The sequence below is a fragment of the Brienomyrus brachyistius genome, chromosome 6, assembly GCF_023856365.1.
Source record: "Brienomyrus brachyistius isolate T26 chromosome 6, BBRACH_0.4, whole genome shotgun sequence".
Taxonomy (NCBI): Eukaryota; Metazoa; Chordata; class Actinopteri; order Osteoglossiformes; family Mormyridae; genus Brienomyrus; species Brienomyrus brachyistius.
The window spans coordinates 4,565,173-4,582,353 of NC_064538.1; the positions used below are offsets into that span (position 1 = coordinate 4,565,173).

The window sequence follows — 17,181 nt, forward strand, 5'->3', positions numbered from 1 at the left end:
AAAAAGAAAAGCAAAACTTCAGTATTTTAAAACAAAATTTAAAAGTGCAGATGTGCTTGACAAACTGAAAAATTCAGTGTAGAAGAATCTCAGGGTCAGAACCAATCAGAGGAGAAGATCTGCCCCTTTTCTGCCATTGATTGGCTCTGACCTTGACGTTCTTCCATGAGTGTGAGTTTTGGGGGAAAAACACACTGGGGTCATTCCCAATAAAGGGAAAATCACCCAACCAAAAATACGGTACACGGTGTGGTGGATAAGCACCCGCAGACTTGCAGATAGAAAATTAAAAAAAGGAAAAACAGATGTTAGGGACACCAGCGTGACCAAGGAAAGAATTTCATTGCATTCTGGGGCCCTGGCAGGTGAAACATCCAGAAGGATCCGGTGGCTCCTCTGTGGGTTTATGTCACATCGTCATCTTACACCTGAGGAAGAAACAAGCTGCCTGTTAGCACAAGAGCAACGTGAACTACTAACCTCTGCAGTTCAGCAAATACACGTGTAACACAGACCTGGACATAAATGTAGGATCCACAGTCACTGTCTTATGGGAGCCCGTTTTACACTGAACCCAGGGGGGTAGAAATGAATAAGCTTATATATAAAAGGACCTTCTGTTACTTTCCTGAAGTTATTACTAATACACTGACTTACTTTAGTTGTATTTGGTACCATACGTTCACCTTCTATGGGTGGATCCTGTCAAAATATTACAATGAAATTAATATTAATGTAGTTTGGTCTTATGACAGACTGGTAGATTGCACTACGTGAATTTCTGACACATGTACAAAAATAAATAACATAGCTTCTTCCGCCCCTGAATACCTAAAAAGACATTTTCATTAAGAAATGATCACAGTACAGCTTTGTGCCATTCAAATTTACTGTGTATTTAGTTTCACATTACTACCAACTTTACTATTTAAAATGACAGTGAATTTTTTGTTCATGCCAATAAAAACCATTTTTTAAAACCTTAAGTATGCATGCACCTAAGAAAGTAATATTCTTACCAGGAAATAACTTTTTTTTATATAATCTATATATTGCTCCTGCTAATGCTGCCATTGCTACTGCTACTGCTGCTGCTGCTATTCCAGCAAACAATCCAATGTTACTTTTCTCTCCACATTCAGAATCAGCTGCTTGGTCTCCTGCTTTAACTGTGACAAGTCCTCTGGACTCACAGCTGTAAAAATAAGCATGAACAATATGAGAAACTATTGTGACCAAATGTAATACAAACACAGGAAAATACGTTTCCTTCACTAAAAAAAAAAAATCCTGATCATTGACTGACTGGAATTATGACACTCACTCTGTGTGTGGTTTACAGGCAGTAAAGGAGCCATCAGAGTATGAATTATCACTGCAGTCCTCACAGACGGTATCAGTGTATTCTGTTCCTGAAAGGGAAACAAATTTATGACCACTAACCTATTTCAAGAAGGCAAAGTTAATATCTGGGTTTACACATTAAAACATATATTATGAGTATCAGAAATCCCCACAAACCAGGCTGTTGGATGAACTGTCCAGGTTTGCAGGCTGTGTGTTTATTGGCTGCCCTGCATCCTCCCTTATAAGGATTAATACAATAGTGCCCTTCCAGGACCCCACACACTGTATCTGAAGAGGGTGTACATGCTGTCACTGTCTTCACACCAAGGCCTGTGGAGCGAAGAGAAAAGTAACCAGAACTAATATAAACACCCAAGACAAAAATGAATGTATCATACTGCATGAATGACTTAATATGATGGGTGGCTGAACTGAACTGAAATGTTACCTTTAACACAGACTGTACAGGGGCTGCACTGTTCAAGACCACTGGGCTGGTCATTGAATGTAGAATCTGTGCATGGAACACATGAAGTGCTGGTCAATGCTGTACAATGTCTGTAGACACGACTTCCTGGAAACAGAAGAGATGCTGGTTATTCTGCCAGATTCCTCTGACATTTCTAAGCAATGAGAACAGACTTGTGGCCACTATGGTATAATGTGACTTACCGGGGAGACACATAGGACAGCATTCATCACCGATGTTATATTCCACCTGGCCACATGCAGAACAGGGGGTATAATTAACACACAGAAGAAGGACTAAATATGTCTGAAAGGAAAAAAATCTCATTAGACTGTATGAAATCAATCCTTATCTAAGCAAGTACCAACTAACCATTAATCAGGTTACATGCTTTTCATTAAACATACATGATTCATGATGAAAAGCATGACAGTATATATGCTACTCATGTGATCTAAAACAGTTAAATCAGAGTGACCTGGACAGACTTAAATATCTCAAATACAATTTAATGAGAAATGTGGCTCATGAATAATTAGTATTTTTTATATACACCTCATAGCAGAGTGTGAAATTACAGTAACTACAGCCAGAGGGTTAAGCAAAAAAACATTCATTGCAATTCTGATAGGCTGTGGACATTTTAAATGTGAAAATTATGACAAAAAAATTGGATGATAATGAGTAATGAGTACTAGTCTCAAAACAGACCAGTTTATAGTGTGACTGGTCAATTCAATCTGATCTGCATGACAGCTTAACAGGATCACTATGTTTTACCCAAATAGCAAGACACAGTAATTGTATCTACAGAGCTGACAAGTCATTCTGTGCTCTGGGATGTTCCCTGTCTGATTCTCTGCACTTCCTGATTGAGTAGGGACAGAGAGCAAGAAGGATGAACAGACAACACAGTCTATAAACGGCTACAAAGCATTAAATAAATGTTACAACCTGAAGTAGAATAAGCATGTTGTGAACATCCTCTGGTCAAACCATTAATCACAAATGACAATATCTTGGATTCACTTTCCATCACACAGCACTGCGGACCTCCTTCCCATTCCCTTATAAGATGACATGCTGCGTGAGAACAGGACATATTTAAATTAAGACATGGATATTTTCATTTTTTCTTAGATCAATTGTTATACCTTCACCCCAATGAACTCCATTCCAGCTCATCGGTGATCCAGACCATGTTTTCCTCCTGCCACCAGCCACCTCCATTCCAATTTCCTCCAGCTCCATGCCACAGTGTTATTGTGTGAGAAATCAGGGATGCCCCAAAGCTACAGGTACTTGGGGGGAATCAACCATATAAAACACCCTCTCCTGCTGACCCAGTAAAATCAGATTGACAAGTGTCTCCCTCCCACTTGGGCCAGGTTATCTGGTTGCCTACCTGGATTGCTAAATCAACTCGTCAAACGAGTCTCGCAACTTCTGTGTGGCAAGTTCATTTATATCCTCAGATAAGCTGTAAAGGAATGTGTCAAACAATACCACCATATTCAAATGACTGGAGACTGCTGGAGTGCAGAATTTTATGACAAAAATCTGAGAGAGTAACCAACAACCCACTCAGGTGGCGAGTTCCATTAGACTGGTGGCAGAGATTCCATGGACTGCTCAGTGGAGTCCAATCTGGGCTCCTGTCTTCCAAGCAGGGCTCCTTTTCTCCAAGGTAAGTTTAATGTGGCTGAGGTCTGCTGGGTCCATCCTGGCACATTCATACTCTTAGGACCAGGCACAGCCAAGGTGGGACTCAACAGCAGACCACGGTAGGAAGTCAGGGTGGACTTAATTGGGTTGAGCAATAATTCATCAGGCTCAGGGCAGAATGAAGTTGATCCCTTGTGAATCATGATTTCATGTTAACAAAAAGTCAAAAGGCAGAGAAGTTCAATATCCAGAAAAGGCACATATCCAAATCCACAAGGTAAAAACAGGACTAAATGCAGACAATAGTCAACAACCAAAAGTGATAGCAGGCTCATGTATCACACACTCAAACAGACAATCTGTAAAATTTAGTCTACCAGATTCCAATCAGTCACGAAGCAGGTGTTATAACAAGAAAATAACTGCCCAATCACAGGATAGCAGTTGTAACTGAAACATTGTCTAATTATATAGACAATAGTAATGCAGAATATTAGATACAATTCTGTACAGTTGACAGGTAAATGTGGACGGGTGCACACGCATAGATCTCGAGATAACTGTACTGGAGCTGGCTAGTGAGAGGTAAACCTGGCCTGGATCACAGACGAGCTGAAACGAAGTTCAGTGGGCGTGACAGAAGGTTATATTCACAGAGAACTTAAAATAAACACTAGCTCAAAAGCACACATATTTGTAATATCTTGTAGCAATCAGACTCTGAAATCGGTGCATTAAAGTATCATCTTTATATTACAAAACCAACTTAAACATTTGAAGCCGAAATGAAACCATAAGAAAATGTCTAAGTTCCTTTTAGATATTTTTAAAGAACTTTTACATTCTGCTTCTTTACATTCGCATTGGATAATTACAGCATGGAAAACAAAGACATTACAGCGAAACTTTCTAAACAAAGACAGCCTTGGTTAAAGTAGCGTCCTACCCGAAACTGAATCCTACATACGTTTACTTTCAATGCAGAAGCCTTAACATTCCCGATAAAACTACATACGATAACGTTACCTAACGTCAACATTAAATTGGCAAATATATATTTTGCTTCTTTAATCATTAAAACATACATTATGAATACTAGTTTACGACTTAAAGAACAAGTTCTTATTTTTCCATACTCACGTCAAAGTTGAGGAAGAAAAACTAAAAAAACAATCACTTTCGTATTGCTCTATACTGCCATCTACGGTTAACTAACGGTCCTAAACTTCAAAAGCTATACATTAGCTTTTGAATTAATTATTTTCCTTTTAAAATTGCAAAAAGGAATAGCCACACCGGCTAATCTAGTACACCCATTACCAAATAAAATTTTACAGCCACACTGTTTTGCCCAAAACGATTCCTCCGATTCTGACGCTTGTTTCTGGTAAAAATGTTACATGAGAAACTTTTTACAATGCAAAAAAAAAATGCTTTTCTCTTTACGCTGTTTTAAGGAGCCCTAGCATTTAAGGATAGACACGAACAGTTAACATTAACGTACTGTCAACACTTGGATTATATACAAATAGTGATTACTGATAGTGACTATCAATATGTTTACCTGATGAAACGAGCTAAATGTCAGGGATACCACATGATGTGGGAGGAGTATGCGTGCGTAGCCGGGTGGAGTGAGAAGCAAGAGGAAGAGATTGCGTTTGCGAGCGGTGTGCATCTAACTGCTAAAAAGTGCCAAGTTCTGTGCACCAGCCCTAGTCATTGTATGTCTGTAAGCGCACTCGACTGCAGGCACACCTGTAGACGACTAGGGTAACCCTCAGAAGGAATCCTCCGAGGCGGCACCCACCGCTACCGCTAAATACCCAGCTCATCACACTGTGTGACCGTGAGGACCACGGTAATAAGCCTTTTGCAGGCCACTCTGGCTTCACAAAGCAGCGCGAGGATTTCGGTCAAAAAATGAGAAATCTTCAGCGAAGCTTATTCTGTGTTCTTCACATATTTGTGAGTCTTTCGCGAGTTTCCAAAACTAATCTCTGTATTTTCTTGCAGTATATTGGATTATAACTTGACGATGCTTCCCCGCTAACTTTTTACCCGATCTGTGGACTGCGTCTATAATGTCTTCTAGTTTGGACCAGATACAGTGTAATTTTAGCCAATACATTCATCACATCTTGTTCTCACCGTTGGCTTCTTTCATACCGTTGATCCGTAGATTCCATCTGCTGTGTCCTCCCACTCAGCTCGTCTTGACATTTGATTTACGACGTCTAGACTTTGCTTTACCTGAGCGACAGTGACCTCTAACTTTTTATCTTGCACGTTTGGTCTTTCCACTATGTAGCTAACAGCAATAAGGATAGCGGCGTCGGATACTTAATCTTCACCTGGTTTAATTTTCTTCGGGTTAGTACTGATAGGCGTTGAGAGGCATCTCGACGCAAATCCTTGCCGCCTGTCTCCATCACATAACCGCGGCCAGAGCACGTGTCAGGAGTTACCGGTTTGTTCATACCTTTAATGCTGCCCTTTCCCCAAGATGGAGGTACAGCAATCGGCATTTCTTAAACACCTTTAGTTTACCGATTTCGCCAAACTTGAAGGACCAGAAGCAAACAAATTATTTAGCCTACCGGAGCTCAGCAAAACACATGGGTCTAAATAAATAAAGCGCAACCTTCCCAGTTTCCGGGCATGTGACGCCAAATCGCAATGACTTATGGGACGGGATGGTGCGAATCGCTAAATGGTGTGGTTACTGATACGTAGCAGGTGTCGTAATAAAGAAAAGTTGTTACTGACGTCGATTCACATTTAGAGTATATTTAAATCATGGTAGGAAGGACTTATGTTGTTGGTTGCAACATCTGTTCGGTCGACAAGGTAAAAAATTAGACAACAGACTGTCGGACTGCCCACGATGGTTTAAAGTATGTCCCAGGAATTTTCTTAATGGTAATTATCAAAGTCTAAATTTGCCCAGCATTGTGCTTGCAGTTAGCGTCAATGCTAAAGTCTTTACAGTGATCAAAACAGTAGTATAATAACCTTTTGAAATCTGATTACACAATACGATTCTGTGCAAAATTTAATAAAATTATTTTCAAAATACAGCTTTCAGTTTTGTGCTCGTTTGTAAATAGTACTGTAAATAGTTTATAAACTGTCAGTGCAACAATGTCACAAATGCAAACAGTATGACAAAATGCAAATAAAAAGATATAACAATGTGCAAAAGTACAAATCTCATAAATGACAACGGTACAAAAAATTATCTCGCAAACAGGCAATCCACCTTCCCGCCGCAGCTAACGATCACCCAGGGCTTTAATGGAGATTCGGTGAGCCGCTGACAACGCATGACCTGTGCCCAAAACAATAGCAAGAAATAATAATCAGTGTGTGAAAATGCACTGTATTATCATTACATGCAGATATACAACTAAAAATACTCAAACAAAACGTCTCCACAGTTAGGATCTTCATAAACTTCCAGGTTGTGTACCCAACCATTGATAAATTGTACGTGGGCTTCCAAACGATTTAAAATTTCGAAGTTGTGCAGGTCTATATGCACTCACGACACACACAAGGTAACTAGAACATCGGGAAACCTGAGGGGAGGTAAGGCTTCAAAGTCACAAATCCGTTTTTCTCTAGGAATTTCGTATGGATCCACGTTTCGGATGATTTAGATTTTTCAGTATACCGTTCCTTTGCTTCGGGTTGGGTTTTCTCTCTGTACAATCTAATTTCTTTCTGACAAAATTTGAACGTGATTCCAAACAGTCCGCAGCACAATGAATATCACCAAGTCTGCTGGTTTATTTTGGTTCGTGGCTACAGAATATGGTGGTTCCCTCACAGGTAGTGGGTTTGCATTTGGCTGGCTTTCAGTTATTTTTCAGCTATAGTTACATTTTTTAGCTGCTTTTGTATTTGGCTGTAAACGCTGACGCATGCGCGACTGACATCCACGGTTGACTCGGATCCTTTTAAAATGATTATTAATAACGAACAGCATAGTCAGATAATGCCAGAGGGTCATTAAACTAAAATCAGTTAACAAAAACGATTAACATAATATCAAGGTTTTTGTGGTGGTGTAGTATCCAAGAAACGGTGAGAAGTAGATGATGGAGATGATAAATAACTCTATACCAAGCCGCCTCGTCGCACGTCTCTCTCTGAATCATCACTCATCTTTACTCTGCAGCTCCACCTTGTGGCGTTACAAAATATGACAGCATTACAAAACACCTCTCTCTGTAATACTTGCCTGCATCAGTAATAAAAAGAACCAAGTGGCAAACCTGACTCACTGGTGGATGTTGGTCCTAAACGTAGCAAAACTATCTGATAATCAAACACCAAGAAGGTAATTTTATCAAGCTTGCCAGTCTTCTCTGTGGTGTCCGGATGAAATCACATCATCCATCGTAGAGCATAGCTCTGCATGTAGCATAGTGTGCTATAGCATTTGCTTTGTTAGTCAGTAAACATTATAGGCACTGTATGGTTTGCGTGGCCATTCTCAGTCAGAGGTGGAAATTGTGTTGCATTCCGCCTTTTCCCATAATTCAGTAAGAAGCTGTTGGGTCCCACTTTCTTTTCTACTGTTACAGGGGCAGAGAGTCTGGGATTAGCTTTAGGAGCTACCTGGGGAATCCTTATCCTCATTCTCTCCCCCTCAGGAAAGGGAGCAGCACGCGCACCACGCCTGCAGTCAGTATAGCGCTTCATCTTGTTCTGTTTTTCTTTGTCACATACATCAGTGGGACAAGCTATCGCAGTGGGAGGCAGAGGGAAGACGTGCAGTCTGGTACACAACCTTCCAGCCATAGCGCAGTTTATGGGGTGAGATGGAGGCTGCATGCAGCTTCTCAGGGCACGATGGAATCGTTCAAAGGCTCCATTGGCTGCAGATTGATGTACGGAAGTCATGCGTGTCCCTAGAATCCAGGAACTCAGCAAAGACAGCCGAAGTGAACTGCGGCCCAGTGTCAGTGACAACGCATTCTGGGTTGCCTTGGCAGCTGAGAAGTTAAAAACCCTATAACGTCAACAGCTGTAGCACTGTGGAAGAAAGCAAGCTGAGGCCACTTGGAGTATTAATCTGTCAGTGAGATAACAGCAACAGACATGGGCTGCCGTTTCAAACAGCCCAATGATATCAAGGCCCAGCTTCTTTCGAGGGTCAACAGGGGGTCAAACAGGCTGCAGAGGAGCATGATGTGTGAAGGCAGTTTTATCATTGAACTCAGCGGTGTAGGTTTCATATTAATATTGGTGGGGGGGGGGGCAGGTGTATCAGGGTCAGAAGTGTGACATCATGTTGCAATATAGGGCGACTCTGTAGTCACACTATTAGTTTTTTATTCATAAATTATTGCTGTTACAGTTACAATATATAAAGTGATTTTCATCTTTCCATTTTCACTGATATTCATGTTTTGCCGTGTACCAATGCATACGATGATCTTCACTAATATGCCAGTTTAAGTGTGGTCCTGCCTCACATTATGTACGCTGAATTTTAGAATTATTAAAATTATGCAAATTCTGCATTTCCGCCACAAATGTCAGGCCATGCACTGTGGAAAAATGACCTGACCTCAGGGTCCACTAATGCCCCTGTCACTCTCCTGCACCCTGTAGTCTCTCACAAACATCCTAACCACATATATAAAAATGGACCTAATCCACCATAGTGTTTGAAATATTTACAAAATACCAAAACAAAGATTTTTTTTTTTTAATTTACCTGTACATAAGTTACACACAGGGTATGAATTTCAGTTATTCAACTTACTGAAATAAACTGTACAGCGGTCAGCTTTGATTTTAGGTATCAGGCATGTCTCTGACTTTTACATCTGAAGTTTAAAGTAACCATCTCAAAGAGGCAACAAATGGCCTGTTTAACATGAACCCCTGCTGAAATGCATAGAGTTAATTCTGAACCGAAAGGCTTCTGAAATAACATGATGTTAATATGCTCATTCACTTACAATGCTCATAGAAAGTCTTTGGACCCTTAATTTGGTAAAAATATTGCAGATTTATTGGTTTTATAACAAAAAATCATGACTTCATTCATTTACTTATATATATATAATCACATTAGAAACAAACAAGTTAAGAAAATGTTCAAGTAGTAATAAATTGAAACCCAATTTATAGTTCAGCTAGCACACAAATCAGGAAAATGGTTGAAGTACCAGACAGCCGGTCCAGCTCGGGTTGTGGATATAATTCCTGTCGCCAGCTCTGTGTGCTGAAGTTTGCACTGGACTCTTTTGGCCGTTTCAAAGGGCTCATAGTGTGTGATTCTGTGAACATGAGTGTTACAGAAGAGGGATGGATTATTAATGTCCCACCAAAATGTGTTTGATAGCTACACTGAAAACTTTTATGGTTCAAATTATTCAGGAGGGGCAGGTGAAACATACAGGTGGCTCCTCTGTGGATTTATGTCACATTGTCATCTTCTACCTGAAGAAGAAACAAGCTGCCTGTTAGCACAAGAGCAACGTGAACTACTAACCTCTGCAGAATTCAGCAAATACACGTGTAACACAGACCTGGACATAAATGCGGGATCCACAGTCACTGTCTTATGGAAGCCCGTTTTACACTGAACCCAGGGGGGTGGAAATCAATCAGCTTCTACATAAAAGGACCTTCTGTTAACTTTCCTGAAGTTATTACTAATACACTGACTTACTTTTGCCGGATTTTGCAGCATACGTTCATCTTCTGGGGGAGGATCCTGTCAAAATTGTAGAATAATCAAGTTGGTTCAATGCATTACATGAATTCTCCTAAAAAAATATGTGCAAAACAACAGAAATTTAACACCTTATTCTGCTCATGGATTCCTAAAAGATACGTTAATTAAAAAAATGATCAAAAGTACAGCTTGGTGTCATTGAAGTTCTTATTCATTCTGCATTTAGTATTTCAGATTACTGCCAACTTCTGTTTTTGAAATGAATTTTTGTTCATATCCAATGAAAACCATTTTTATAAACCCTCATATGTAATTAAGTATGTAATATTCTTACCACGTTCAAGGATTTTTCTTCTGTTTCTTAATACTGTAACTTATTATTATTGTTATTAATATTCCTATAACTATAACTATCAATGCAGTGTCACTTTTCTCTCCACATTTAGAATCAGCTGCTTGGTCTCCTGCTTTAACTGTGACTTCTTATGGAAGCTCATTTTACACTAACCTCAGTGGGATGGAAATCAATCAGCTTCTACATAAAAGAACCTTTTGTTACTTTACTGAAGTTATTACTAATACACTGACTTACTTTTGCCGGATTTTGCAGCATACGTTCATCTTCTGGGGGAGGATCCTGTCAAAATTGTAGAATATAAATTAGTATTAATGCAGTCTGGTCTTATGAAAGGTTGGTTGACTGCAGTACATGAATTTCTGACATCTGTACAAAAATAAATAACACCTTATTCTGCTCTTATATACCTAAAAAACCCCATATATTTACATTAAGAAATGATCGCAGTACAGATTGGTGCCATTCAAGTTTACGTCTTCACTATGCATTTAGTTTCACATTACTACCAACTATTTAAAATGACAGTGAATTTTTTGTTCATACCCAATAAAAACCATTTTTATAAGACCTTAAGTATGCACTTCAGTATGTTCTTACCATGGATTTTTTATACATATATATACAGATTGTTGCTGTTATTGTTACTGCTGCTGCTGCTGCTATTCCAGCAAACAATCCAATGTTACTTTTCTCTTCACATTCAGAATCAGCTGCTTGGTCTCCTGCTTTGACTGTGACAAGTCCTCTGGACTCACAGCTGTAAAAATAAGCATGTAAAACATGAGAAACTATTGTGACAAAATATAATACAAGCTCACAGGAAAATAATCTTTCCTTCATAAATAAAATTTCTGATCATTGACTGACTGGAATTATGAAACTTACTCTGTGTGTGGTTTACAGGCGGTAAAGGAGCCATCAGAGTATGAATTATCACTGCAGTCCTCACAGACGGTATCAGTGTATTCTGTTCCTGAGAGGGAAACAAATTTAAAACCATTAACTTATTTCAAGATGGCAAAGTTAATATCTGAGTTTACTCATTAAAACATATATTATGAGAATCGGAAATCCACACAAACCAGGCTGTTGGATGAACTGTCCAGGTTGGCAGGCTGTGTGTTTATTGGCTGCCCTGCATCCTCCCTTATAAGGATTAATACAATAGTGCCCTTCCAGGACCCCACACACTGTGTCTGAAGAGGGTGTACATGCTGTCACTGTCTTCACACCAAGGCCTGTGGAGCGAAGAGAAAAGTAACCAGAACTAATATAAACACCCAAGACAAAAATGAATGTATTATACTGCATGAATGAGTTAATATGATGGGTAGCTGAACTGAACTGAAATGTTACCTTTAACACAGACTGTACAGGGGCTGCACTGTTCAAGACTATCAGGTTGGTCGCTGAACGTAGAATCTGGTCATGGAGCACATGAAGTGCTGGTCCAGGCTGTACAATGTCTGTAGACACGACTTCCTGGAAACAGAAGAGATGCTGGTTATTCTGCCAGATTCCTCTGACATTTCTAAGCAATGAGACTTGTGGCCACTATGGTATAATGTGACTTACCGGGGAGACACATAGGACAGCATTCATCACCGATTTTATATTCATCCTGGCCGCATGCAGAACAGGGGTTATAATTAACACACAGAAGAAGAATGATTAAATGTCTGTGAAATAGAAAAAAAAACATCCTATTAGACTGTATGAAATCAGTCCTTATCTAACAAAGTACCAAATACCCATTAATCAGGTTACATGCTTTTCATTAAACATACATGGGCTGTGACTAATAGCATGACAATATATATGCTGCTTATGTGACCTAAACAAACAGTTAAATCAGAGTGACCTGGACAGACAGAGATAATTCAAATACAGTTTAACAAGAAACGTGGCTCAGGAATAAAAGAATTTTTTATATACATCTCATACATGTGTGTGAGACTGAAGTATCTACAGTAAGATGGTTAACAAACAAAAGCATTCATTGCAATGCTGATAGTCTGAAGATATTAATGGTTAAAATGAGGGCAATCAAATGTACATGAGTACTCAGTCTCAACAAAGCAGTTTCTGCTTTAACTGGTCAATCCATTCTGATCTTCATGGCTTAACAGGTTCATAATGTTTTACCAAAACAGCAAGACACACTAAGTGAATCTATAGAGCTGACAAGTCCTTCTGTGCTCTGGGATGTTCCCGGCCTGATCTGCCTGATTCTCTGCACTTCCTGATTATAGAGAAAGGACAGAAATGTAGAAGTATGAACAGGCAACACAAAGTCTAGAAACAGCTACAAAGCATTAAATAAATATTACAACCTGAAGCAGAATAAGCATGTTGTGAACATCCTCTGGGTGAATCGGACATCCAGCACTTAAGAAATAACCATAAATCACAGATGACAATATCTGGGATTCACTTTCCATCACACAGCATTGCAGACCTCCTTCCCAATCTCTTACATCAACAAGGTGCCATCCTAGGTGAAAACAGGGAATACATTTAAATACAGAGATGGATATTTTCATATTTATCTTACATCTGTTGTTACACCTTCACCCTTCACCCCCAATGAACTCCATTCCTGCTCATCCGTGATCCAGAACCATGTTTTCCTCCTGTCACCAGCCACCTCCATTCCATTTTTCTCCAGCTCCATGCCACAGTGTTATTGTGTGAGAATTCAGGAGTGTCCCAAAGGTACAGGCATTTGTGGGGAGTCAGTTAAATAAAACATTCTCTCCATCTGATGATTACCTAATAAAATCAGACACACAGGGACTGTGATATGGGTCAAAACTCATTCTACTTGGGTGGGGAGTTCCATAAGACAGATCTCCCTGGTGGCAGTTTCCATGGACTGATCAGTGGAATCCAATTCGAACTCCTGTCTTCCAAGCAGGTTTCTTATCTCAAAGGCAGATGTAAGGTGGCTGTCGCCTGCTGCATCATACTGGTTCAGTCATACTCTTAGGGCCAGGGACAGCAAAGGTTGGGCTCAACAGCAGAGCACAGTACTTCCCAATCCGGTACTCATTACCGTTTAAACATTGGCTAATTATATGACTCTAATGCAGAGCAATAAACAAGCCTGTGGAGCTGGCTAGTGAACGTACAGGGGTGGAAACTGTGGCATGGATCTAGGGAAAACTGGACTGGAATGACTAGATCACGGAGAAGCCGGAACGATGTTCAGACAGAACGAGAAATAAACAGTCAAATAAATACACAAATATTCGTAATTTCCTTTGGCAATGAGACACTGAAATCGGTACATTTTAACAGACCAACTTCGTAAACATTTTATGTCGAAATGAAACCTTAAAGCATAAAGTTAAAGCAGTGTCCTACCCGACGTTCGAGTCATATGTCCTACTTGAATTGCGGAAGCCAAACATGTCCGATAAAACTTTGAATAAAGCGATAATCCTAACGGCAATATTACACTGGTAAACTGAAATTCTACTACTTTACTCAAACGAAGACACCGCGGTGGCAGCAACAGAAAGGGAGAGATGAAAGCGAAAGATAATCAGGTAACGACCGAACGCTGTTCACCCAGGACACATTCAAGATCACACACGGCAATCGGGAACAACGAGTAATCGGAACACAAATATATGGGGCGCCGTTTGTAAAGATAGCAAACATTTTTATACTTGCCACTTTTTCAACATTTAGTGCAATTTTCTGACATTTAGCTAGAAGTCAATGGTGTTGTGGATCATCAGGTTTTTTTGCTGTGTAAATTATGTTCAAAATTGTTCACGCCCATTTGCGTAAAATGGGCGGTATAGACGAGAGCGCAGGTTAGGGCTGATGCGGGACAATATGGCGAATTCCGCTCACTTAGAGGCCATAGAATGTGCAGTTTTGGCAGTTGTTCGCGCTGCGTTACATGTTATTGCTACACAGCCGGAAGCAACATCATGTACACCTTCCACTGTGACATCAGGAAGCTATGAATGTATTTTCGCCATATTGTCCCGCATCAGCCCTAACCTGCGCTCTCGTCGGTACCGCCCATTTTACTCAAATGGGCGTGGCTAATTTGCATATGTTCTCAACATATGGAGTCTACATTTAACATTTATATTTAACATTTATATTTAGATTTATATTTAAGTTTTATATTTAACATTTATATTTATATTTACATTTAACATTTATATTTAACATTTAACATTTATATTTATATTTAAGTTTTATATTTAACATTTACATTTAATATTTATATATAGACAAGCCATTTATATTTACATATGATAAACAATTTTGAACATAATTTACACAGCAAAAAAACCTGATGATCCACAACACCATTGACTTCTAGCTAAATGTCAGAAAATTGCACTAAATGTTGAAAAAGTGGCAAGTACAAAAATGTTTGCTATCTTTACAAACGGCGCCCCATACAAATAAAGGCTATTTACATTTTCCCCACATGCTCCGCGGCGTTACAATATATTATGAGTACTTCTTTACTATTACTAGAATAATTTTATCTTATTTATACTCACGTAGAACTTTGGAAGGCAGAAGTCATGTTGTGACTGTAAATGTTTCGGTTTCGCTTTACAGCTGTAATGCCGTAATACCGTGTAAAACTCGCGGCGATGTTTCATATGTCGTTACGAAAGAACGTCAGGTTCACGAGCATGAGCCCTCGATTCATTTATTGTAGCGTAATTAGCTTAAGTTTTTCAAGGCTTCATCACTTAGGTTTGTTATTCCGTGATCTTTATTTGTATTACTTAGTGTTGTCTCAGGAGTTATGGCAGCAAAGAACTGCATGTAATTTTAAAATCCACATTCGCAAATTTATAGGTGTTTACGAGAGAGAGTATTTCTGAGCTGCAAAACACATAACGAATGTCCACGTTTGTTCGCTTCTATTTTATTGAATTATCTTATATAAACTTCGCATGTTTTGCAGTGTATATAAAGGCATATTTCAAATAAATGTTTTAAAATTGCTCTAATGTTTCATTGTCTTACTTCCTGATACTTAAACGCTGTCCTACTTTCGTATAGCCTACTTTGACCGCTGTTACTAAATAAGCGGATGCAGCAGACTTTGTGATGCACCATACTGTGTACTGTAGTGCACTGCACTTACTGATACAATTAGGAATACTCGATATAATGTGAAAACAATTGTATGAAGTGTGTGGAAAAAGTGTAAAGACGCACACAACACGCTTTTTGCTTGAAAACGAATGATGTGTTGTTGCTTTTCAGAAGTCACAATCAGGTCACAAAATCTGATGCCAGCTATGTGAAATATTCATCCCTTTGCCGGAGTTGACCTGTACACCCCAATTATGAAATCTTTCCACCATAATTTCTATTTATGATCATTTCTCTGACATATTTTGACTGCAGAGTCATTGTGTTTTCTTTAATCTGTTGGGGGTTCTGCTGAAGCTGACTAGTACACCGGGCTACACCCCAGTCATGAAATATTTCCTGGATCAGAAATTCTGATTATGACAAGTCATCGGAAGATTTTTGAATGCTGAGTCCTTAGTTTTTTTTTCTTTGTTTTTGGGTCAAAATAGTTTTCAAAATATGCAGTGCCTTGTGCCTAGGTCCACCTGTTGACCAGTCATGACTAATTCACCTCAAAGGTATTCAGTGGGGTTAAGGTCAGGGCTCTGTGGGGGGCAATCAAGTTCTTCTATACCAAATTCACTCAACCATTTCTTTATGGACCTTGCCTTGTGTACTGGGGACAGTAATACTGGAACAGATAAAGGTCTTCCCCAAACTGTTCCCATAAATGGGGAAGGATAGAATTGTCCAAAATGTCCTGGTATGTTGAAGCATTAAGAGTTCCCTCTACTGGAACTAAGGGGCGTAGCCCAACCTCTGAAACACAACCCCATACTACTATCCCTCCTTCACTAAACTTTACAGTTGGCACATTGCAGTCAGATTCTGAAGTAATAATGACATCACCACCGGGCCCTTAACCCCAGCTGCTCCAGCGAGGCTGGCTGACCCTGTGCTCTGACCCTGGGTTTACTAACTTGTGCATCACTTTGGATAAAAGCATCAGCTAAATGTAAATATAACAGCATTTGGATAAAAGCATCAAATGAATGTAAATATAACAGCATTTTCACTCCGATTATCCTGCAGATTTCTGGATAAACAAGATAAATGTCAATTAAGCAATTAAAGCAACAATAGGCTAAAACAAAAATGAAAGAACAAATTAATTTCACTTAAACTCTGGCTTGAAATCAAATTAGCAATCAAGCCCCTTTGAATACCATGGATTCATTATTGTGTTTATAAGACATCACTGTCAACGTGTTTAATAGCTATACTGAAAACTTTAATGTTTCAAATTATTCAGCACAGCTACAACTATTTATTTTATCAGATTACTCAACTAATTGTAAAAAGTATTTTGTTCAACTGTGACAATAAATGAAAGATCTTATCCCAAATAGGTCTTTGAATAAACAAATTGTGGTTTTGAAAACTAAAATTTAAAAAATTTGATCAAAACAAGATATTTAAAGTGCCCACTCCTGTTCAGTGCATTAACTGCCATACTGCATCTGGATATACTGCTAAGGTAAATTACTGAAAAGTTCAAAATAGAAAATGCATCTT

At 39.1% G+C, this 17,181-nt stretch overlaps 3 protein-coding genes, 1 long non-coding RNA gene and 1 pseudogene across 13 annotated transcripts in view; 2 read left to right on the top strand and 3 right to left on the bottom strand.

Moving 5' to 3' along the window:
• LOC125745244 (tumor necrosis factor receptor superfamily member 14-like) overlaps positions 1 to 17,181 on the bottom strand; it is a 24,783-nt gene continuing 7,602 nt past the window's right edge. The window contains exons 1-9 of one of the 4 annotated variants that reach the window (XM_049017894.1): positions 5,633 to 6,143; positions 2,771 to 2,899; positions 2,020 to 2,122; positions 1,796 to 1,921; positions 1,522 to 1,677; positions 1,325 to 1,412; positions 1,020 to 1,195; positions 658 to 702; positions 1 to 428 (exon numbers count right to left, since the gene is read on the bottom strand). In XM_049017894.1, coding sequence (XP_048873851.1) covers positions 683 to 702; positions 1,020 to 1,195; positions 1,325 to 1,412; positions 1,522 to 1,677; positions 1,796 to 1,921; positions 2,020 to 2,122; positions 2,771 to 2,788 — 687 coding nt within the window. In that variant the 5' untranslated portion in view covers positions 2,789 to 2,899; positions 5,633 to 6,143 and the 3' untranslated portion in view covers positions 1 to 428; positions 658 to 682. Of the gene's footprint in view, positions 429 to 657; positions 703 to 1,019; positions 1,196 to 1,324; positions 1,413 to 1,521; positions 1,678 to 1,795; positions 1,922 to 2,019; positions 2,123 to 2,770; positions 4,435 to 5,632; positions 6,144 to 17,181 lie in introns of those variants that run through there. The other 3 variants (XM_049017897.1, XM_049017895.1, XM_049017896.1) reach the window with 3 other exon arrangements.
• Positions 9,882 to 13,946, bottom strand: LOC125745238 (tumor necrosis factor receptor superfamily member 14-like; annotated as a pseudogene).
• The window catches only part of LOC125745233 (tumor necrosis factor receptor superfamily member 14-like), a 58,901-nt gene continuing 51,652 nt past the window's right edge, over positions 9,933 to 17,181 (bottom strand). For all 6 annotated transcript variants that reach the window (XM_049017868.1, XM_049017870.1, XM_049017867.1 and 3 more), the window contains exon 9: positions 9,933 to 10,089. In XM_049017868.1, coding sequence (XP_048873825.1) covers positions 9,933 to 10,089 — 157 coding nt within the window. The remainder of the gene's footprint in view (positions 10,090 to 17,181) is intronic.
• LOC125745247 (uncharacterized) overlaps positions 13,459 to 17,181 on the top strand; it is a 62,305-nt gene continuing 58,582 nt past the window's right edge. For both annotated transcript variants that reach the window (XR_007398612.1, XR_007398611.1), the window contains exon 1: positions 13,459 to 13,545. This is a non-coding gene — a long non-coding RNA (uncharacterized LOC125745247). The remainder of the gene's footprint in view (positions 13,546 to 17,181) is intronic.
• LOC125745232 (E3 SUMO-protein ligase ZBED1-like) overlaps positions 15,757 to 17,181 on the top strand; it is a 20,582-nt gene continuing 19,157 nt past the window's right edge. The window contains exon 1 of the mRNA XM_049017865.1: positions 15,757 to 15,808. The gene's annotated coding sequence lies outside the window, so the exon portion shown is untranslated. The remainder of the gene's footprint in view (positions 15,809 to 17,181) is intronic.